The 22,716-nt window shown below is 39.6% G+C and overlaps 1 protein-coding gene across 2 annotated transcripts; it reads left to right on the top strand.

The window, feature by feature from the left end:
• Nucleotides 1-22: 22 nt before the first annotated feature.
• Nucleotides 23-21,561, top strand: itchb (itchy E3 ubiquitin protein ligase b). Of its 2 annotated transcripts, XM_077614799.1 has the most exons (25): nucleotides 23-182; nucleotides 990-1,092; nucleotides 2,290-2,380; nucleotides 4,143-4,284; nucleotides 5,944-6,068; nucleotides 6,939-7,073; nucleotides 7,229-7,274; nucleotides 7,358-7,539; nucleotides 8,840-9,083; nucleotides 9,368-9,463; nucleotides 10,303-10,477; nucleotides 10,581-10,650; nucleotides 11,895-11,979; nucleotides 12,077-12,205; nucleotides 12,933-13,005; nucleotides 14,131-14,202; nucleotides 14,464-14,552; nucleotides 15,274-15,433; nucleotides 15,510-15,643; nucleotides 16,942-17,082; nucleotides 17,191-17,311; nucleotides 17,474-17,578; nucleotides 18,841-18,937; nucleotides 19,191-19,263; nucleotides 19,879-21,561. In XM_077614799.1, exons 3-25 carry the CDS (start codon nucleotides 2,311-2,313, stop codon nucleotides 19,976-19,978), a joined length of 2,664 nt encoding a protein of 887 aa, XP_077470925.1. In that variant the 5' UTR covers nucleotides 23-182; nucleotides 990-1,092; nucleotides 2,290-2,310; the 3' UTR covers nucleotides 19,979-21,561. The 2 variants fall into 2 exon arrangements, with proteins under 2 accessions (XP_077470925.1, XP_077470917.1); XM_077614791.1 differs by lacking the exon at nucleotides 990-1,092.
• Nucleotides 21,562-22,716: the final 1,155 nt, after the last annotated feature.

The following is a 22,716-nucleotide window of genomic DNA, read 5'->3' as shown; positions in this document are numbered from 1 at the left end:
CAATCCCAAACCCCATACGCACGCTCCGCCTACGTCACGCGTCACGTGACACGAGTTTGGGAAGATGGTCGAAGTTTCTACTTCCTCGAAGTCAACCCGCTACCAAAACAGTCCGCCTTAAAACCTCGGCTAATTCTTTAAAACGGTGTCAATTCGCGTTCCAAGCGTCTCCTCGAGTGAAGGTAAGGGAAAGCGAACCCATTAGCCGTCGTGCTCATGCGTGCTTTTGAGGGTTTTACAAGGCGTGGACTTTGGGCTTGATGCTATCTCGATGATATTGGCCAGCGAGCTCGCAGCTAGCTGGGCTGCCTTTCTAGCTTCCTGGCTTGCTGACAAGCAACAGACAAGCAAAACAAAACAAGACAGAGCAGGGCAGCAACTCCGTCCAATTTGTACTTCCGTATAATAACAATAAAAGCATTTAATTCAATATTTTCACTTATTTGTCACAGTCAGCGCACTCCCTCACTGTTTTTCGAAGAAACGAGCCCATGGTGTTAGCTCCTTACCATGCTAATTGGAGTAGATTACCTTATCCACACTAAATCCTTTTATAGAGTACACAAAATAGCCACCGGGGATTAATTATGTGTTCTAAGAGTTTTATTTTGATAACTGCTTTCTTGGTTAGACGAGCATGACCGAGTGTGGTATTAGCTTTTCTAAGCTACAAGTATTCTTATGGAGTATAATGAACACACCGCGCCCAGGATTATAACTAACCAAACGTGTATTTCTTTCTGGTTAAATGATTAAGTCAAACATACTATTATAAACACTTTTGACAACTGTTGCTAAAGATATATATACTTGGAATTTCCATAGAAACGCAGGACAACCGAAACCGCCGTCGCCACGCGTTGAGTTATTTACAGCAACTCGTATATCACATAAATATAGGCTATGTAAAGGTAGTGTTTATGGCAGCAGAATCTATTTTTTCCGATTGTCTGCTTGGGTTTGTGACAAATTCTCTCTGTGAATGACAGGGTTGACATGGTTGATTGCTGCCCTGCTTCTGAAACGCCAGAAATCAATTGAGGTGATCAGAAATTGGGCCAGATTACGTCATTTTCAAGGCATTGAAAGTAGGTGCGAATGATCAGATTTTTTAAATGTTTTTATTTTGGAGTATTAACCCCTTGATTGTCACCAGTTTGTCTTGTTGTTGTTTGTTTGCAGTTGTTTGAATCTAGCACATACCTGTCAGCTTATACATTTTCCCATATTTTATACGTTTTTGATCATCGTCACCAGACGTTTGGTAGAACGGACGTTTGGTCGACCGGACGTTTGGTCGAACGGACGTTTGGTCGAACGGACGTTTGGTCGAACGGACGTTTGGTCGAACGGACGTTTGGTCGAACGGACGTTTGGTCGAACGGACGTTTGGTCGAACGGACGTTTGGTCGAACGGACGTTTGGTCGAACGGACGTTTGGTCGAACGGACGTTCGGTCGAACGGACGTTTGGTCGAACGGACGTTTGGTCGAACGGACGTTTGGTCGAACGGACGTTTGGTCGAACGGACGTTTGGTCGAACGGACGTTTGGTCGAACGGACGTTTGGTCGAACGGACGTTTGGTCGAACGGACGTTTGGTCGAACGGACGTTTGGTCGACCGGACGTTTGGTCGACCGGACGTTTGGTCGACCGGACGTTTGGTCGACCGGACGTTTGGTCGACCGGACGTTTGGTCGACCGGACGTTTGGTCGACCGGACGTTTGGTCGACCGGACGTTTGGTCGACCGGACGTTTGGTCGACCGGACGTTTGGTCGACCGGACGTTTGGTCGACCGGACGTTTGGTCGACCGGACGTTTGGTCGACCGGACGTTTGGTCGACCGGACGTTTGGTCGACCGGACGTTTGGTCGACCGGACGTTTGGTCGACCGGACGTTTGGTCGCCGGGTTCGCTCGCTGTCAAATTATGACAGAGAATTTACTGTTGATATTTTGATATTAGATATTTAGATATTAAACTCACTCTCTCTCATGATTATAATTTTGAGAGCTGGTTTCAACAGTAACAACCCGGCGACCAAACGTCCGGGGACCAAACGTCTTTCGACGAAACGTCCGAGTACCGTACCGAGTCAATCAAGCAGTCAGCGACATCTACAGAATCTTGAATTTAATGCATACAAAAGGGGAAAAATTTAGACTTAAGTACGCCCTATGTGAATAAATATGTGCTTCGTTGCATTTGTACGTTGTTCTGAATTTCTTTCCAATACGGTGCAAAGTTTAGCTAATGAGGATCCATTTTTGTTTGTTTTGGGGTGTAGGCATCATCTCAGTCCTATGTCATGGCAAGTGAAGTTACCAAGTCCGGCAGTTCCAATGGGTACCCTATGAGGGTGCAGCTAAAAATTACAGGTAAGTTCAATATTTATCTTTTTGTGGACAGTATCTCGTTTATTTTTCTCAGTTCCACTTTCTCTCTAGGATTTTTAAAATATTTTTTTAGTGTCTTCGCCTAGAGGCTTCACATTACAATTACAATTTCTCTCACACCGTCCGTCATTATTTACTCTGCCAGGCACCACTGTTTGTGTTCTTATAGTACAATACAAAACACGTTTTGAAAAAAGGTCCAACCATGCCACCATCTATGTATGAGTGGGGCTCCTGCCAAGTGGTATAATTTAGACCTAATTAGGGTTTTATTTAAATATAAAAGCCCAACAATCAATTGCTTGACCCTAGGGGTGTCAAACATACCGACCCCGGGCCAGAAGTGGCCCACTGGGGGCTCCGATCCGGCCCTGTAGTTCCTTTATACTGTACATACAGAATCAAATGCTTTTATTTTTTTAGGGGCATGGTGCTGTAAAACCATAATTTTGTAAGTTGTGTGATTGAGTGTGTGCACTACCACACTTTGCCCGAATTCCTTTCAGCGGTCACATTTGATTTTTGTGTCTGACCAGGCAAAATGGCGCCATCAATGGCAGCCAATGATTTAACAAGAAACCTTAAAATGTCCCAAAACCAACAAAAAATGCCCTAAAATCATCAGAAAGCAAGAAACCAACAAGGGGCAGCCCTTAAAATTCCTGCAATATTAATAGAAATAATCTAACATTTAGAAATGGTGACCTGTAAATAAAAATGAACCAATTGGTTCCCATTGACAAAGATAGATGTGCAATTCAATAAAACAGGCTGTGGATGCTCATCTTTTATTGCTGGATGTCCAATCCATTTTGACTGGAAGGGGCGGATGGCCATCAAAATGGATTGGACGTCTAGTGCTGTCAACAACGGCCATTTACCGTATTTACACGACTATGAGGCGCATATAAGTCTTAAATTTTCTCCACAATAGACAGGGCGCCTTATAATCCAGTGCGCTTTATATATGGACCAATACTAAAATTGTTATCACGATAAAATAAAATAAATCAGTCGATAGGGTACACCATCCTCTACAGCTCTCACAACTACGGCAAGCAGCCCCCAACTCTACAATTTTCCCTGTAGAAAAAGTACTGCGCAGTGACTGCTGGGATATGTAGTTATTTTGTCAATACACCCAATGGATTGTGGCCTGGACATCGACATCAACACAGCTTTACGAAGCGTGGAAGGCAGCGCCGGAATAGTTACGCTAGCTACTATTTGCGAATGGATTGTGGCCGCCTGGACGAACGTATAAAACTCAGTGTTTTCGATGACTCATTTGGACAATTGTTTAATTCGGACACAGAAAATGAGGGGTTTGATAGATTTGTGATGGTGACGTGAGTACATTGTAAAATGGCTAAATAAAGTACAACCGAACTCAGTTTTGCTTCCGTTGCCTTTTCAAAAACGTGTTTTTAGCATGTGGGTGTAGCGTGTATGTTTAAGCTGCTGTATGTTTTGCCATGCCTGGCTGCGTCTTTAAAAACAGTGCGTCCTTTGTGTGTGTCAAATACAGAAATAGCACTCGTTACTGACACTAAAATACGATGCGCCATATAGTCGTGTAAATACGGTAGTTAGCATTTTTAGCTCAAAATAAACCTGAAATCTAGTTGGCATGAATGTGGCCCGTGAACCAAAGTGACTTTGACACCTCTGCTTTTCCGGTTTCATGGCAACACAATTTTCATGTAACTATCTTCTGCGCTTGCTCGTGTCTTCTTTTTTTCAGTGCTATCAGCAAAACTGAAAGAAAACAAGAAAAACTGGTTTGGTCCCAGCCCTTATGTCGAAGTCACTGTCGATGGCCAGTCCAGGAAAACGGAGAAATGCAGCAACACCCACAGTCCCAAATGGAAGCAGCCGCTTAAGGTGTAAGTTCATGAAGAAAGATCACAGATTGTTATTTGTTGACAGGAATGCAGACGAAAAGTTTTCGTCGGTTACGATGCCTGGAATTCCTCTATAGTAAAACACTGTCATTAAGAAACTGTTCTCCCATGAATTAGTCATTGTGATGTTAGTCTCTTTGTTCTGTCCTTCGATTACTTTAATACTTTTTCACAATTGTCGGACTGGCTCACACTTTCAGACCAGCCGATAATGAATGGGATTAGATACAGTTACATTCCAATGTGTCCAATCTGATTTACCGGTTTTCTCACATCTAAGCCGTATTTGTCGCTCAAAGAAATGATGACTGAACCGAGAGTACGGCTTATATGCGCATAAATTAGACTTGACATGCACGAAACTGCAAGGTGACAAAGACGGAACGCCATGACGCAAGACAATGCGCCCGATACGGTAGAGAAAAGATAAACAGATAAAACGCTAAGCAAAATTTATTTTGACGTCTATGAATGAAATTTAAAAAAAATAAAATTGTGAATCAGGGTGCGTCTTATACTAGAGAATTTGTAAAATTTTGATTTTAAGGCAATTTTAAGGGTGCGGCTTATATGCGAGTAAATGCGGTAAATCTCATTATACTTGAATGACAATAAAAGCATTCAATTCAATCATAGAAAGGCGTCGTGGTCCGCCAGGCTTATAATTATAAAGATATGTGAGAAAATAATGCAAGAAGACCATTTTCCACGTGTCCTACCAAAACAACACATTTATTGCATATTCTTTTCATTGCCAAAATTTATGAAGTGTTCCAAAATCTTAGCTGGAAATTCAGAATGCTCGTCCAAGACAGTTTGGCAATGTCGTTAAAAAATGTAATTGCCTCTTGAATTATACTAAGGAAAGAAATCTAAAACTTTTAAAAATTGTTTGTAAAATATTACAATAAAACATCCATATTACTACCATTGATTACAAATAACTAGCTGCCAAAACTTTGCTTGTGTTAGTAACTTAGTTCAGTTTTTTGTTGTTTTCACAAAAAGTTCAGTTCTCACGTTTTTATTTTATTTTTAAAATATGCACCATAGTCATTGTTTAGTTATGTTGCATTATTGTAACAAACATAAGGCAGCTCACATTTTTGCAACTGTTTCCGGGAGGCTACAACCACATTTTGGGCATGTGACATTTGAAGAAGTCTTTGATTGTCTGTTAAAAAGCACCCCTATGCAGCAATGGGGTTTGAAAATACTTTTTCTGTGCAAAATGTTAGGGGATTATGACAATGTGAACTATTTGCTTGCCCATGTCAGCGCCCTAAATAGGTTTTCAACGCCATTGTCTGCTTTCAAAACAACACAAAGGTTTTGCTGCTTACACAAGCGACCGTGCTTGGGGGGACTGGACAGTAACAAGTGCTTTTTACCCGCAAAAAACGTATATTTGAAAGAGTGGCCTTCACTAGGATATAAGAGTCTTTTGATGAATTGTGAGCTTTAAATTGCGGCATATTAGCGTTTGAGCTCAGAACTACAGTAATCCCTCGAATATCGCAGTTTCAACTTTCGCGGCTTCAATGCGTTGGATTTTTAGGAAAGTAAAAAAAATACATATATTTTTTTTAAATGTTGATAATAATGTGAAAATCCTGAGAGGTTTATATTTGTTTTGGGCAGGAAAGTGACTCCCTTCAGCAAACTGGTGTTTCGAGTGTGGAGCCATCAAACCCTGAAGTCTGACGTCCTTCTCGGCATGGCTAAATTGGACATCAGTGCCACGCTCAAGTCGAACAACATGAAACGTGAGTGGTAACGGCTTCCATGTACTGTGCCTTCCGTCCGGGTTTAGGAGTGAAAGTATAATCTAGAACACTGGTGTCAAAGTGGCGGTCCAGGGGCCAAAACTGGCCCACCGCATCATTTTGTGCGGACTGAGAAAGTTAGTCATGAGTGCCAACTTTCTGTTTTATGATCAAATTCAAATGAAGATTATAGATTTAAATGGAATATTTGCTGTTTTTACCCTTTTTAAATCAATAATTGCAATTTTTTAAATCCCAAATCGAATGTTCTTCTTTTTGTGTTGTTTTTAGTTCAAAAAGCACTTTCAATATTTTTAAAAATTTTACATCCAAAATTGCATTTCATTATTTTTTTTAGTTTAAAAGGCATTTTTAAAATCAGTTTTGTATCTAAAACAAATGGAATATTTTGGGCTTTTGATCTATTTCTTTTAATCCAATTAAAAAAAATCTAAATATTATATCTAAAATCTTTCCTCTTTCTCCTTTTATTTTTCACTGTAAATAAACCGATTTTTAAAAACAACGTTTTCCTTTTAAAATAAAAAACAAGAGGATAAAACATGATAGATTTAATCTTTGCCCTCTTTTCTGATTAAAAAAATCCACTACAAGAAAATATTTGCGATTAAAAGGCTCAGAAGATTTGTACTAACTTTAATTATTATCGAACAGCACGATTGGAAAAGCTCAATTCATTAATGGATTAATTTTGTCAGCCTTGTTGGAAGACATAGCAAACAGCCCTCCAGATGAAATCAAAACTATGACGTGGTCCGCGACAAAAAATGAGTTTGACACCCTGATCTAGAAGATGTAGCATCCCTGGCTGATTCGTACCAATTTGGACGCCTTGTCACTCCCATCTAGTCTCTGACGTGGTGCAGACCATCCAGCTGTGTACGGACCGTGACCAAAAGGACGTCGTGGGAGATCTTTCAGTCTGCTTAGACGGAATGACGGTCGACCCCGAAATGTTCGCCAAGGCTGAAGTTGAGCATCTGAGTGAGTGAATCAGTAATGTCACAGCAACCCTGAATTTCAGAGACAAAATAAGGATAAGAGTCCCTGGTTAAAAGAAAAACACAACTTTACAACAAGACATATTTGCATTCTCGAAGCTTTGTTTTTTTCTTTGAGCTCCATTTCCTCGTCTTCAGATCTATCAAATGGAGACTCTCGTCCCAATGGAGAACATACCCCAAGGTATAGAAACGACTTTTTATTTGTGAATGTCAAAAGTTTCTGTAAGTTTAAGTTCCCGTTTTCTCAACCGTTTCAATTTGTAGACACAGCCGAGATAGTTCCCCCGCTTTGGACAACACAGAACACCGCTCGTCGCCCCGGGGCCGAAGGTCCGGGACCAGTTCTGGTTCTCCCCTGGCGTCGACGGGGAGCGTGCGCCCCCTGCGGCCACCCAGACCCTCCAGACCTCCTCCTCCAACGCCGCGCAGACCCACCTCTTCTCCAGGTCTGTCATTCAAAATTCAATAGAGAAAGCCCATCTATCTCTGAAATTAATTTAGACAGGTTAGCGTTATCACAATATTACATACCTTTTAATTGTCACTTTGCTCGGAACAGTGAAGTTGTTTTACAGCTAAGTACTTATTTGCCATTTTAAAAGAAATTGCATTCTTTTTTTTCTCTTGTATTTGATCTGAGGACAACTTGACTTATTGTTTGAGTGATTTAATGGGTGCCATGTAAAATGCGGAAACAGTCTATCGTTAAATTGCTGAGGGTGAATAGTTGTGGTTAGTAAACCTCATTTGTTATGATGTTTATTTCCTTAAAGATACTTGCTCCACTTCCTCTTGCATTATTACTGTAGTGTCATCACCTCTTTTACAATGTTCATTTCCTTGGCCACTCCGCAATGTAGAACAGTGGTGCTTAAAGCTAAATTTGTTGCGTGACCAATTTTGTAATATTTCCTTTCAAAAATCCATTGTGGAATCATTGCTTTAAAAATAATGTAAAGAATTTAACAGGAGACATTTTATTTTGGGAAAGAATGTTTAAGAGTAGACGTTTTTAGAACATTTACATACAATGGAAAAACATCTTGATATCAAGTAAGAAATATTACAGGCTGTCCTCAAATGAGGACAGTGGGTTAAGGACATTTTCAATTAAGCTGCTATTTGTTATTTACGAGGCATTAAAATGTTAATAAAAAAAATGTAAAAAGAAAGAAAACGCCAGGGAGAATTCATATGGATCTTTTAGTGGGTCGGGTCGGTGTTGTCCTGCATCTCATAATCGCCTATTTTGTTATATTGTCCTTTTGTGTTTATGCTCCCTGTTAGCCTCGATTGCTAACATGCTAAAAACACGTTTACTCGTCATCCTCTTCTTCTCCTGAGCGTTGGTCTTGAACTAGTGTTCATCTCGCAACAGCGCACACGTTCTCTGTGGTGGTCGGGTGGTGTAATTACAGTTTTAAATTATCAAAATTTTATTGTAAGTTTAAAATATTATCATTGACAAAAAATATTGGCCAGCTCTCTTTAAGAGGTTATCAAAATTGTCAACTTCTTCATGTGTTAGTGAATGACCAAAGCCTATATACAGCGGTTATCTCGCGTCGTGCATTTTAAGATTCATAGATATTTGATTTCCTGAAGCCCTAATGCTATCGGTAAATTACACCAAAGGGGTTTAATAAAAAAAAAAGAACAAGTTGCCTCATTCAAATGAACAATTTCACAAAGTGGCTACCATAATTTCAAAGTTAATTAACACCAACCGATTATCTCTCTTCTCAGCATCTTCTAACAATAGCTCCACATCGGCGGAAAGCAGCAACGGTCAGTCCGGTTCAGATGTTCGGACACCTGTCCCGGGGGCCTCAACAGCTGCCGACTCCAGTCCTTCGTCGGGTTCGGACCGCAACGCCGCGTCCGCATCGTCGAGCCTCGGACCTCCGGCGACCAGACAGCCAATGAGTGGCGTCAGCCCTGCAATTTCATCCAGGGTGCCTGCGATCAACTCTGGACCTATGCCCCCAGGGTAATCTTTTTTTTAAGGTATTTTATTGTTATACTGAAATAAGATGCTGATGCTTAATTGGTAAAATCCACCAAGCTCTTTATTTTCTAATCTACTTAGCACCACTTTAAACACTCAGCTATTCCCCAATAAACTTCCACTATCATAAATAAAAATAATTACTAGCAAAATCTATGTCTTTATATGGATGAATAGTAAAGAGCATTTTTTTCAGATGTGTCTTTGAAAGTGGCAGTCAATCCATACTGAAATAATAGCTTCTTTTAATGTTTGCTTTAATCTAGGTGGGAGCAGAGGGTCGATCAGAACGGCAGGTTGTATTTTGTCGACCACGTAGAAAAGAGAACGTCATGGGTGCGTCCGGAAGCCTTACCACCAGGGTAAAATCTGCTACTATTTTAACCACATCTTTTTTTTTTAACTTCCTCAAATTTCAATGTCAAAGATAAAACTAAGTAGACTTTCCAATCCACTTTAGAAATTGTTACTCAGTAAAATGGTTCCAACTGACTGTCCATGGACAAAACTTTCTTGAGTCTTTTTTTTAGCATTTTATTTTGACCAGAACCCAAATTTGGACCGGAGTCTATCCACTGAATCCAACACCTGAACTGAGACAATACTGTTAAATATGCAGATGCAACCTTAGATTACAAAATCTTCCAACACAAAGCTCCTCCTCCACTGCAAGGTTTTGTACAAAAAGAATTCCAACACATCAACAAGGGCTGGCTCTAGAGGTGACTGTGTAGTTCCCTTCAAAAAGAGTGCATACTGCCAAAGCACCTTCTCTGTCCATGTCTCGCATACCTGGAACTCAATACCAATTACGACTTATTTACACCTGATTTGGATGTAAAAGCCCTTTTAGCATATGTGTACTCCCGTCTCCGAACATCTTGGCCAATCATCTTAAAGCCTGGCTGTTAGACGAACAAAATTGCGATCACAACGCTGTCTTAAACTGTGCGATGTGTGTGTGTGTCTAGTATGTGTCATCGTTTATCTTCAACCTACACAAGGGACTAAAGAGGAAAATTAGGCTTCGGCTACAATATTACATATTTACATATATATGTTAATTAATATGAATATAAATATGTTCATTAATAAGTGCTAAACCCTTTTTAAATTAATCAAACTCAAACAACTTAGTTCAACCAGAGAATTCCTGCCGCAATATCCCGATGAGTAATAAGGTTAACATGTTTTTCTTCAGCTGGGAACGTCGCGTTGACCAAATGGGCCGCGTATACTTTGTCGACCACATTACGCGGACCACCACGTGGCAGCGTCCCACAATGGAGACTGTGCGGAACTACGAGCAGTGGCAGCACCTGCGCAGCCAGTTGCAGGGTGCAATGCAACAGTTCAACCAGAGGTTCATCATCGGGGTGAGATGTTACGCCGTGCAGTGACTTTGCTTCTTTTCGACGATTGAGAAGCGAGCCGTGTTGTTAAATAACCCTGTTTTGTAAAATGACTCCTGTGATGAAGGCGCAGGACCAGGGAGCAGCCGCACAAAACAAGGAGTATGATCCTCTTGGACCTCTACCAAATGGTTGGGGTAAGTTCTCTTTGTTGGCCAGCAAGCACTCAGCAATGGCATGACCCATATGGTAGAAGACGAAAACGTCATCGTTGATTGCTAATATTGTCGTGCTTTAAGCATGTTATGTCAATCATGTCCACCTTTTCACTATATAAATATAGCGCGTTAGCAAGCAATGTACCCAGACAGTCAAGCTGTCAGCGTCTACAGAATTTTGAATTTAGTGCATACTGATTGGACACGAGTCCACTTAGGAGAAAATTTTGGACTTTTGAGTGCATACTTTGTGTAAATTGGATTGGAATTGGATAACTTTATTCATCCCGTATTGGGGAAATTTCGTTGTCACAGTAGCAAGAAGGTGAGAATGCAGATAAAGGAAAGGCATTTTAGACATAAATAGATAGGTAATAAGTAAGTTAATAAATAAAATAAATACATGAATAAATGAGCGTGTTGCTGATATATATATATATATATATATACACACATATATACATGTGTGTATATATATATACACATATATATACATGTATGTATATATGTATGTGTATATATATATATATATATATACATGTATATACATGTATGTATATATGTATGTATGTATATATGTATGTGTATATATATACATATATACATATATGTATATATGTATATATGTATGTATATACATATACGTTTACATATACGTATACGTATACATATATATATATACGCATACATACACATAGATGTACATGTATACATACGGTAGGTCTTAACACTCATGTGACGCGTTGCATTTGTAAGGTTCATTATCGCTTAATTAGGGGAATTGCAATTATTAATAAGGGGAGAAATTGGCTGAGGTATGAGTTACAATCGAGTTCCTTTCCCATGCCGACGCCAAACCTTAAAATTTTGCAGACGCTGGAATTCACTTGAAAACATTTAGGATTTGAAACAGTAAAATGTATTCCAATATTTTTATTTTTTTATTTTAACCATTACAGGGAGCCATTTAACACATTGCTTGCAATTGACTGGGAGGTCGAATGGTACAATCAATTGGATTGGACGTCTAATGCTTTCAACAGCAGCCAATGATGATTTTAGGATTTGAAACAGTAAAATGAGTGTCTTGTAAGCATAAAAATAAAAATATCTGTCATTTGCACATGAAAAAGTGTTAAGCAGATGTTTTAATGTATATTGTGTAAAACTCCAATGCTTTTTTTTGTACTTGTAGTTGTGTTGATTTCTGTCTTTGTTTTCAGAGAAGAGAACAGACAGCAATGGAAGAGTGTATTATTTGCATCATCCAACACGCTCGACACAGTGGGAAGACCCACGGTCTCAAGGGTCAGTTTTGGGGGGGATTTAATAGCATGGTGTTATTGAATACATTTAATTGCAACTCCACTTTAAATACTAAAGTTGTTTCATCTTACTGTTTTAGGTTGATGAATGAGAAGCCACTTCCAGAGGGATGGGAGATGAGGTTTACTGTCGATGGCATTCCTTATTTTGTAGACCACAACAGAAGAACTACCACCTACATTGACCCTCGCTCTGGAAAATCCTCACTGTATGTACCCCCGTTCGTCACAGTACGCAAGAAATTAATGTCTTATTGTCAGTGCCTCATGGTTTAAAAAAAACAATCTTCCATTCCAATTATGATTGATTGTGCCAACCAAAAAAGTAAACTTTTAGATTTTATTTAACAGTTCCTTCCCAGAAGACTGTTAGGAGCTGTTGTAGTCCCACACATCTAATTTATTGGACTATACAAGACATTTAAAAATGTCGTAATACATTTTAAAAATCAAGGGAAGGGATGACCCATTTTTGTTATTTTTAACATTCACTTAAGGCAGTGGTCTCAAACCGGTCCTCAAAGGGCCGCAGTGGGTGCAGGTTTTCATTCCAACCCAACAAGAGGATACCTTTTGTAAGTGTAATCAGTTAATCAGTTGATTGCAGCCAGGTTCTACTTATTTTAGAAGACACCTGATCGGTTAAAATGTCGGCACTGGATCGGTTGGAACAAAAACCAGGACCCACTGCGGCCCTCGGCGGAATCGGTTTGAGACACCTGACTTAAGGGAAACACCTTAGATGACGCACACCCATAACTACAGCATTACTAATGTATCACATCACGTGGTGGTGACAGTTATCTGGTTTCGATGTCGAAAAGCAGGTTTAGTGAACTGGGAATGCCTGTGATAAGAATCACTTTTAAGTATACTGAAGCAACAACTTAACACATGTTCAACCCTTACTAATATTCACGTGTACTTTATTTCCAGTGAAAATGGGCCTCATATTACCTATGTCAGAGACTTCAAAGCCAAAGTACAGTACTTCAGATTCTGGTGCCAGGTATGTAAAGAATTGATTTAGTTAGCTGAATATTGAATTTGAGTTTGAATTTGATTTATTTATTAAGGTACAGTACATATTAATGAACATATTTATATTCATGTTAATGAACCTATATATACAGTAATCACTTGATTATCGCTAATTCACTACCTCGTGATTTGTTTCTGCTATTTAAAATATACCGTATTTTCACGGCTATAAGGCGCACTTAAAAGTCTTAAATTTCCTCCAAAATAGACAGGGCGCCTTATAATCCAGTGCGCTTTATATACGGACCAATACTAAAATTGTTATCACGATAAAATTAAATAAATCAGTCGATAGGGTACACCATCCTCTACAGCTATCACAAATACAGCAAGCAGCCCCCGACTCTACTATTTTCCCCGTAGAAAAAGTACTGCGCAGTGACTGCTGGGAGATATAGTTCTTTTGTCAATACACCCAGTATGATGGCTAGCTACTATTTGCGAATGGATTGTGGCCTCCTGGACGAACGTATAAAACTCAGCGTTTTCAATGACTCATTTTGACAATTGTTCAATTCAGACACAGTAAATGAGGACTTTGATGGATTTGTGGGTGATGATGACATGAGTACATTGTAAAATGGCTAAATAAAGTACAACCGAACTCAGTTTTGATTCCGTTGCCTTTTTAAAAACCTGTTTTTAGCATGTGGGTGTAGCGTGTATGTTTAAGCTGGTGTATGTTTTGCCATGCCTGGCTGCGCCTATAAAAATGGTGCGTCCTTTGTGTGTGTAAAATACAGAAATAGCACTCGTTATTGATACTGCGGCTAAAAATACGATGCGCCGTATAGTCGTGAAAATACGGTATTTAAAATATATATATTTTTAAGTTCATAAAAATTTGAAAATCCACGCTGAAACTCGTAAGCGGAAGCCACTCTTGCTCCTAGTTATAATAGGGGTGACCCTACTAAGCGATTTTTCGATTGTCACGGCCATGTTTGGTCTACGTTAATCGCGATATTCGAGGGTTTACTGTACTAATTCCCATCTTAAGTCCCTTATGTAGGTTAGAGGTAAACAATGACACTTACTAGACATACACACATATCAACGTTTATTTTGATCACATTTTTATCTAACTTTTCAGCAACTGTCAATGCCTCAACACATCAAGATCAATGTGTCGAGAAAAACTCTTTTTGAAGACTCCTTCCAGCAGGTAAGGCGCGCGACATCCATCAAGTGGCCCAGAAGCCACCTGGCCGTAGATATTAAAACAGTCAAAATCCATGTAAAAATACAACTTTTACAAATGCAACTCGTTGTTTTTAGTGCCAAAAACATCCATCAAGTCATGATGATAGTCATGCTGCTGTAAATATAAGACTTGATAGAGAGAAGAATATTCATGAAATAGTCAGTGCCACTGTTGCTCTTGAGAATAAATGCACTTCTCAATGCAAAAAATCTTACAATTTAGATCATGAGCTTCAACGCACAGGATTTGCGGAGAAGGCTCTGGATTATCTTCCCTGGAGAAGAAGGCCTCGACTACGGAGGTGTTGCCAGGCAAGTACAAAACAGAAACAAGCGGACGAGACTCTGGTTGATGTACCTTTTATTTCATAAGTACAGTGGTACCTCGACATACGAGCAATTTGAGATACGAGTAAAATTTCGGGCAAATATTTATCTAGAGATACGAAACAAATTTTGAGATACGAGCAGACAGTGGATGCGAGAGGCTGTTCATAAGAACATCATGGCCACTGTCTTTCTGGTCGCAACTCCCTCCTGAAATGTCTTTACGAGCACTGGCCGGAGCGTTGCATTTTTTTAGTGTTTTTTTCCCGTTAGTGAGTGTGAATGGCGGAGCGATCGCTAATACGAGTGGAGTATATACTACTTCTCGTTGGCAAGTGGTCGTGCGTTATCCTATTGTGAGGACATTTGTGTGCATCATTTTGGGAATATTTTGAAGGGAAGACAAAGAAATCAACTCTCGATAGGTTGCATCTGAAAGTCAGGGTGGAGGCGGGGCAAATAGAGCCAACCTGGGAGAAGAAAGGTATCAAAATTTAAAACAAAATTAGAATTAAGTTTATTGTAAGGTAAGATTAAACTTATTTTTAAGTGTCTGCACCGTAATCCAAGTTTATTTAAATTTGTTTATGTTATGTTACGAGCGTGTTGCCGTCCGTGCAAAAAGTATTCATTATTGTCTGGTGTTGTAAAATCCCCAATTTTTTAATGTACAGTCTGGTTCTCAGTCGTTCCTCCTGTTTTACAGGGAATGGTTCTTTCTGTTGTCCCACGAAGTGCTGAACCCCATGTACTGCCTCTTTGAGTATGCCGGCAAAGAAAACTACTGTCTCCAGATAAACCCCGCCTCCTACATTAATCCTGACCACCTGAAATATTTCAAGTTCATTGGCCGCTTCATTGCCATGGTTTGTTTATGTCGTCTTCTTTTGGCTTGGAGGCGGGAAGAATTCCAATTCAACTCCATTTTCTTCTCTTTTTTAGGCACTTTTCCACAGCAAGTTCATCGACACTGGTTTTTCATTGCCGTTTTACAAGCGCATCCTGAACAAGCCTTTGGCCCTCAAAGATCTGGAGTCGGTCGACCCGGAGTTCTACAACTCCCTCATTTGGATCAAGTAAGTACTCAGAAATCATTTACATTGATCTTGTAAACCAGGGATGGCGAACAAGTTATACACAAAGAGCCAACATTTTCAACTGTGAGAGTCAAAGAGCCACACCCTATGTCAGAAGCAGCATAAAAATAAATCAAATTTGGCAAATTATTTTTGAGAGATAATTTATTATTTGTTTTTAACAGGCCCTGATGAATTTGAGTGTGTTTTAAGAGAGAATAAAAATAAGAGAAACATTAAACAGTGTATACAAAATATGATAAGAAGCAAAGAGCTGCATTCATTTTGGCCAGGAGCCGCATCCTGTTTGCCACCCCTGCTTAGGCCCAGAGTTGAAGAAGTCAATTTTCACAATTGGAACCAAACAAACAGACTAGCAGTCTGAAAGCGCAGTAATTATTCAACATTAGCAAAAAAAATGGCAATACAGTTTTCCCCTCGATGAATGTAGTAAAGTATCAGGTTAATTGACGGAATTATCTGTACAAAAATTAACTTAAATAATATCTGATAGTTCCCGATGTATTTTTTAAACATTTACCGTATTTTGTCGCATGTTCGCTGCCTCAGCGTAAAAGCCGTACCCTTAAAATCGTTGAATTTTACAATTTCTCGCATATAAGCCGCCCCCTGATTCACAATTTTCATCTCCATATTCCTGGTTTTAATAGGGAGTGCTTGTGTTACTTTGATGGGAAAATCTTAAGAAAAATAATCGCACCTGCTATTTCTGAGATACTGTATGAATCAATTGCTGGATTGCAAATTCCTAAAAGGTGTTGCCTGCACATAGACAAATTTATAAAGTAAGTCATGTGAGCAGTACAACCAGGAAGTGTGTCCGTAGCGGTCTAGTTCGTCATCCCTAGGTAAGATGTCGGCGCCCTGACCGAGCAATGGCAGGCACAAATGAGTTTCTTCACGTTTTATGCAAGATACGGAATTTCATTTATAGACGTCAAAATAAATGTTGTTTAGCGTTTTATCTTTTCTCTATTTTGAAATAAATGACTGTATCGGCCACCTTGTTCTGCGTTATGGTGTTTGGTCTTTGTCACCTTGCAGTTTCATGCAGGTCAGGTCTAATTTGTGCGCATATAAGCCGTACCCTAGATTCAGTCATCATTTTTTTTAGCGACAAGTACGGCGCATATGCGAGAAATACGGTATGTGTTTTAAGGGCGTAAAAGAGGGGCAAAACTATGAAAAGATAGTATTTCTACCTGTTATGGTTGTGGCTGAAACATATTAATAGGTGGTTTGTCAAAGGTCTCAATAAGTGTAACGATTGTCCGCAGGGACAACAACATTGAAGAGTGCGGCCTGGAAATGTTCTTCTGCGTGGACAAAGAAATCCTGGGAGAAATCACCACCCACGATCTGAAAACCGGTGGAGGAGACATCCAAGTTACGGAGGAGAACAAAGAGGAGTACATCAGGTGGGGGTTGAAACCTTCTCATTGAGAGTTCTGCCTAATGTTGTCGTAACGGCGATCGAAATGAACACCAAACAAATGACCCGACACAATTTTATTTTTGGGTGGCAGGTTGGTAGCAGAGTGGAGGTTGTCTCGGGGAGTGGAAGAACAGACCCAGGCCTTTTTTGAAGGCTTCAATGAGGTTCTCCCGCAACAGTACCTGCAGTATTTTGATGCCAAAGAACTCGAGGTGTGGGCAACCGATTATGTTGGGATTCTAAAAAAAATTGATCGCTCATTTCATTATTTGTGTTTCCGTATCTAAATAAAACATGGTCATCTTATGATTTTTATTTAACTGAATTGATCAAGGTGTGCCAACCCCGATTTAAGGTACTATTTTTTTCTTCAGGTGATGTTGTGCGGGATGCAGGAGATTGACCTCACAGACTGGCAAAGAAATACGATCTACAGACACTATTCTCCCAGCACCAAGCAGATCCTGTGGTTCTGGCAGGTCGTAATAAAAGCCATAAAAATCTCCTGAACATAGATAAAGAGTAGAGTAGAATAAGCATATCTGTCAGCTTATATGTTTTTCCCTTATTTTATACGTTTTTTGATCATTACAAATTGGTGTACGTAGTATAAAAACTTTTGTATGGCATTTTTGTTAAGTACGTTTATTGTGAAAAACCAATTTAGTTTTATCACTGGTAGCAGACAAAAACGTCATCGTCGATTGCTAATGTTATCATGCTTTGAGTATGGTATGTCAGTCCCGTCCACCTTTTCACTATATAAATATAGCGTGTCAGCAAGCAATGTACTTGGACAGTCAAGCTGTCTGCGTCCTACAGCAATTTTAGACTTTTAAGTGGGCCCAATGCGAGTAAATATGTGCCGTGTTGCATTTGGACGGTTTTTCATCGCTTAATAAGGGGAATTGCAACCAATAATAGGGGGGCAATTGGGTTGCGTGACCGGTCTTTTGGTCGCCAGTCTTTTAGTCGCCGTCTTTTGGTCGCGGTCTTTTGGTCGCCCGGACCCAAACACCGGGCGACCAAAAGACCGGCGACCAAAAGACCGACGACATAACAAGGTAAAACAACACGGTCTATGCATCAATAAAAGCCAACAATGGCCATGAGCAGTTTCACTGAGCCGACGTGTGAGTGTAGAAGAGTTTGTATGCACATGCGTTGTCCCTTTAAGAAGCTACGTCAGTCAGGGTCTTAATAAGTTCTCCAACAAAAAACAATTAAAGTCCGGGAAATTTTGAGCTTTTCTTTAGCCTAATAATTAATAGGGCATTAAGTATACTAAATAATTCGCAGTTTGTATATAGGGAATTTGAGCAACGATTTAAATGATAATATCAATAACCTTCCGGGCGACCAAACGACCGAGTACCATTGGGTTGACAGGTATGAAATAGCCATTGTCATTACAAATGATTTTGGACAAATAAAATTAATTCCAGGTAGAAAAAAAACTTTGTCTGACTTTGTCATCACTTGCCTGTGATATGATAAGAAAATGGAATTGATACATTCTCAAGAATTAAAACACAGATTATTTATATTCAGATTCAGTTTTATCGAATTCATCGACCTTGCATTGAATCTAATGAGATCCATTTCGAATATTCTTTAATTTAACGCATTGTTAAATGAAAGTCGGTCATGGCAAAGACGTTATAGTTTTACTAGAACTGAATTGCTCAACATACCTCATGTTTTTACCTTTGCAATATTGACCCGTGTCTTTTCCCCACAGTTCGTAAAAGAGATGGATAATGAGAAGAGGATGAGGCTGCTCCAGTTTGTCACTGGTACCTGTCGACTGCCGGTCGGAGGCTTTGCTGATCTCATGGGTAATCATTTGGAACTTTTTTTTTTAACTATGTATATGCGAGAAGGTAATGGCGGATGAGGAACAGGTGTCATAGGTCGAGAATGTCATAGGTCGAGAATGTCATAAACCGACGACTTCCTCGATGAAGATGGTTTCATGACTTAACATGTTTCTACAGTTATTCTAACAAGTGTTTTTTTGGCTTTATTAAGTAAAGGCTATCAAAATTGTTGATGATGTACCCCAATTATGCACCGTGCTTGACTTTTCAGGGAGCAACGGTCCCCAGAAGTTCTGCATTGAGAAGGTGGGAAAGGAAAACTGGCTTCCCCGAAGTCACACGTGGTGAGTTCACAGGTTGCATGTTCTCCCCGGGCCTGTGTGGGTTTTCTCCGGGTACTCCGGTTTCCTCCCACATTCCAAAGACATGCATGGTAGGCTGATTGGACACTCTAAATTGCCCCTAGGTATGAGTGTGAGCGTGAATGGTTGTTTGTCTTTTTGTGCGCTGCAATTGGATGGCCACCAATTCAGGGTGTCCGTCGCCTCTGGCCCGGAGACAGCTGGAATTGGCTCCAGCACCCCCTGCGACCCTAGTGAGGATTAAGCGGTTCAGAAAATGAGATGAGATCTGAAAACATCACCTTTGGCGCCCCCACTCACCGTGGTGGCCAGTAGTAGAATTGCAGTTTAAAACGATCAAGTTTTTATCGATTTGTTTTATTTTTTATTTATTTAATTTATTTATATATTTTTGTTGACAAAAATATTTCACGATAATTATCGTAACAAGCTTTAAATGGCCCCATGCAATAGACACGTTTCTAAAGACAAAAATCAGCTGACGCCATCTGGTACTCTCCGACTTTTCAAGTGAATATTTAATGATATAATGATATCTGAGTGGGTGTGGTTATTCCCACATTTGAATTTCTCTGTGAATTTTTTTTCTCTATTCAGTTTCAACAGATTGGACCTGCCACTTTACAAGAGCTACGAGCAGATGAAGGAGAAGCTCATGTTCGCCATCGAGGAGACGGAAGGCTTTGGACAGGAGTGAGGTCTCCAAACGCCAGCGACTTGAATCAAGCTCGCAGGTTTGAAAACAGAGAGACGCTCATACCGACGCTTCATTGTATTCACCACCCCAAAAAAAATGAAAAGCTTTCACTTAATAGTCCGACCAAACCAAAAACATCCGAATTGAGCACTAGATTACGTCGCGTGTCCTCATCCGAACTTTGTAGGGACACCGGCGGGGTCCCCATAAGGCCGCGTGGAGTCGCTTTGTAGTCAAACTAGTGGGTTACCCACAAAAAAATAGAAGCCGATTTGTATTGTCGGCTCCTTCTCAGCATCCATCATAATGATTGTCAATCTTCTCACTTGCATTTCTCTCTCTTTTTATGTCAGCTTTTTCTTATGCTTTGAAGAAATAACGTGAAAAGATGCCGCACTTTAAAAGCAAACCCTCATTTGGGGGACGACCCTCGAAAACCGAATGGCTCCGCGATTGTGACCCTAGTTCGCAGTATTTTTCACGTCAAATGCTTACGTTAATGTCGGCTTTGAAAATGAGTTCTAGTTTTATAGGACCACGATGGAAAGGCTGTCATTGTTCGACGGGGGAAAAGAGTCGTCCTTGCTATCGTGTATTGTTTGCTAGTTTAGCTTTTGCTCAAATACCTGATCCCAAAGAAGGGAATGACTTATTAATGAAAGACCACCAAAATAAAAGTCAGGCCAAATTCATTTAAGTTGTTTTTTTGTAGTTTTTGTTGTTGTTGCTACATTAGCGCGCTAACAGGCTAACGCCTTCCTTACGTTTAGCTAACAATCACGTAGAGGTTGACAAATAATGTTAAGATTTTTAAAACTCTTTGAAAAATACCTAACTCAAATGCTCTGATTGATTAATAACCTTTCCGTTTTCTACGCTTTATTTTTGTAAACTTTACAGCGCACTGCACGTAACGGGTGTGAATTAGTAAGCAGTGTTTGTCTTCATTTTTGAAGATGTACTCTTGATTAGATGCCAATTAAGTGTTGATTGTGACTCAACATAAAACGGTCTAACAGTGTTTTTGAAGTCGTGTTAACGATGGAGTTGATTTATGATAGCTACAAAAATAATCGTGTTTGTCAGCTTATCTGGGGGCGATTAAGCTCTAACGAGAGTTAGTAACGAAATACACTGGAATTCTAAAGTAAACAGGCATTCGTCAAATGCAAGATTTTTGTGGCATAAAACTATTTTTTTTCATCATGAAAATAGTTAGAAAAAGTGTCGTCTTAATTAAAATGGTGAGGATTTTGTTCTCATTTCAAAACGACAAATGCCACAAAAAACGGGCATTCAAAGAGGGGTGCGCTGTTCTTAGATGTTTACTCTTAATAAACCATAACACACTCTTATGCTTATTTTACATGTAGTAGGATTCCTGCACATAAAAATCAATCTGCTGTAAATAACATTTAACATTGTTTTCTTTTGTAAAAAAAAAAAAAATAAAATAATAAGAGGTTTATGGTATCACTATATTTTCTTCCCCCTCCCTTTCTTATTTCTCATGTACATGAAATATGTGGGGGAAAAACTCTGAAAATATTCATCGTTAATAAATTAAATTGAAAGAAATTGAATCACACTTGGGTATTTTGTCATGTATTTTTCTTGGATTATACCTTTAAAATTGCCTTGAAATCGTTGAATTTTACAATTTCTCTTGTATAAGGAGCGTCTGCTGAATTGGACATTCCCAAAAGGTGTTGCCTGCACGTAGACGAATTCGAAAAGGAAGTCATGTGAGCAGTACAACCAGGAAGTGTGTCCGTAGTTGTCTAGTTTGTCATCCCTAGGTAAGATGGCGGCGCCCTGAGCAAGCAATGGCAGGCACAAGTGAGTGAGTTTTTCACGTTTTATGCAAGATACATATTTTTTCTTGAATTTCATTCATAGACGTCAAAATAAATTTCAAGCGTTTTATCTGTGTATCTTTTCTCTATTTTGAAATAAATGACCGTATCGGTCGCTTTGTGTTGCGTTATGGCGTTACGTGCATGTCAAGTATAATTTGTGCGCATATAAGCCGTAGTACCCTCGATTCAGTCATCATTTTTTGAGCGATAAACAATGTTCCCTCTAAGCTGCGCGCGTGCGCTATTGCGCACTACTGTAGTCTTCTCTGCGCACAGCAAATCATATGGAGCGCACAAAATAAAATCCCAATTTTTTTTTAGCTGTGAGGCCGACGCGCGAACCACTCATCCGCCGGGTCGCCCATTCATAGATATTAATCATTACATTTTATTATTACTAAATCATTTATGTGTAGTAGACATACACCTGCTTATGGCAGGTGTGATACTGGTGTGTGGCCATAGCGAGCAATGATGATGTTGCTCACACCGGTACTCAGTGTGCTCAGGGAGGTTGTCTTTCTGCCCAGACAAACAAAAAAATTTGAGGCAACATTGGCGACAAATATGGCGTATATAAGAGTAAATACGGTGTGATGTTTTCATTCCTTTTGATTACAGTTATTTTTTACATCAGTGAACAAATGTATAAAATGACAGGACATTTCCTCCTCTGGTGACCGAATATCGTGACTGGAAAAGAGTAAGTACTATCTCACAGTATTTCACACAGGGTACCTTCCTATCAAGCTAACTTAAGACCAAAAGTATGCAATCTGGGCGAGAAAAAAAACTAAACTTATTTTTAATATTACATTTATATATTGACTTTAGGCCCTGATTTAGCTCTCCACTCCTATTGAGAGCGTCCTTAAATTC

The sequence above is a fragment of the Stigmatopora argus genome, chromosome 1 (genome assembly GCF_051989625.1).
Source record: "Stigmatopora argus isolate UIUO_Sarg chromosome 1, RoL_Sarg_1.0, whole genome shotgun sequence".
NCBI classification, from domain to species: domain Eukaryota; kingdom Metazoa; phylum Chordata; class Actinopteri; order Syngnathiformes; family Syngnathidae; genus Stigmatopora; species Stigmatopora argus.
This window is presented reverse-complemented; position numbering and strand designations above follow the sequence as displayed.